This window comes from Plasmodium gaboni, assembly GCF_001602025.1.
Source record: "Plasmodium gaboni strain SY75 chromosome Unknown, whole genome shotgun sequence".
NCBI classification, from domain to species: domain Eukaryota; phylum Apicomplexa; class Aconoidasida; order Haemosporida; family Plasmodiidae; genus Plasmodium; species Plasmodium gaboni.
This window is the reverse complement of record NW_017385315.1, coordinates 943-2,413: the sequence shown is the minus strand read 5'-3', so window position 1 is coordinate 2,413 and position 1,471 is coordinate 943. Positions and strand designations below refer to the sequence as shown.

General features: G+C 20.1%; 1 protein-coding gene across 1 annotated transcript; it reads right to left on the bottom strand.

Moving 5' to 3' along the window:
* Positions 1-182: 182 nt before the first annotated feature.
* Positions 183-1,255, bottom strand: PGSY75_0014700 (exported protein (hyp11); the record flags this gene model as incomplete). The annotated part of the gene is made up of 2 exons (XM_018783284.1): positions 183-939; positions 1,056-1,255. The coding sequence occupies 2 exons, from the start codon at positions 1,253-1,255 to the stop codon at positions 183-185; spliced, it is 957 nt and encodes a 318-aa protein (XP_018638939.1).
* Positions 1,256-1,471: the final 216 nt, after the last annotated feature.

Here is a 1,471-nt window from a genome sequence, read left to right as displayed (position 1 = left end):
AAAAAACTAAAATATATTACTAAATAGATATTATATATATATATATATATATGTATTTAATTATTTAGTTGATTTGTCACAAAAAAAAAAGAAACAAATTTTTATGATACCAAAAAAAAAAAAAAAAGGTTAATAATTTTTTATATACCAATATATAATTATGTATAGTTTATTATTTTATATTATCTTTCTAAATAATGTTCGGGTTCATCTTTTTTATCCCATTCCTTCTTAACAATATCTATGAAATAATCATAATCTCTCTTACACCAAAATAATAAGAGTTCTAAATATTCTTTTTTATCATTTACTGAGAAATTTCCATTAAGGTAATAATTTACCTCCTCCATCATTTTTTCTAAATATTTACACCACTTTATATTCCACATGTTGAAACTCCATTCTTTGTTCATATCTTCTGTTATATTCTTATAATCATAAGCCATTCCTGGAATAAGGTCATTTAATGTATCTGCATATTCTACAGCTAATTTATGTAATTCATTATAATCATTATCATATACGAAATTGTAGTTATTTTGAACATTTGAATTATTAATTTCCCCATTTAGCAAATTAGTATGTTGTTGTTCTAAGAAATTCATATCCTCATTTGATAATAAGTCTATATCATCCTCTTGTAATACAATTATATCATCATCTTCTTGTGTATTTATATCATCATATTGTGGTATATTTATTTCATCATTATGGTTCACATATGTATCATTATATTGCTGTAAATTTAGATAATCATACGAATTAACATTTTCATATTCCTCCTGTATTATATTTATATCATCATCTAACACAATAATAGGATCTTCATCTAATTCATTTTCGTGCTTTTCTTCCGCCACTATTCTTCTATACCTTGAACATATTTCATTGAAAGGATAATATTGTTGTTCTTCCGCAATAAAATAATTAACAACATTTCTGTAACAAGAAAAGAAAAAATCACATTTCAAAATTTTATAATACAAATATATATATATATATATATATTGATATATAGATATAGATCAAGTCATAATTCATAATATATAGTTTACTTCTTTTTGCATAATAAAGAAAACTTCAACATCAAAATAATTAATAGAATAATTCTCAATAAAACAGAAAGATTAAATGTCTTTTTATTTATATATAACTTTAAGTAAACATATTGTTCTTTAAGAAAACACCTATTTTTCCATATATTATTTATACTACTAAGTTTTTCATTTAAAACAAATATGTTCAAGACCTTCATTTTGTATTAAAATCTATATTTATGTAATGTATGTAACAAATAAAAGGAATAAAATCTTTTTATTCGTTCCTTTTAGTTTTATTATACATTTATATGATAAACATATATAATATATAAACAACACTTATACTTTTTAATATATAAATATTAAATGGTAGTATAAAAAAAAAAATAAAAAAATAAAAAAAATCATAGTATACTTATATATATTTATAT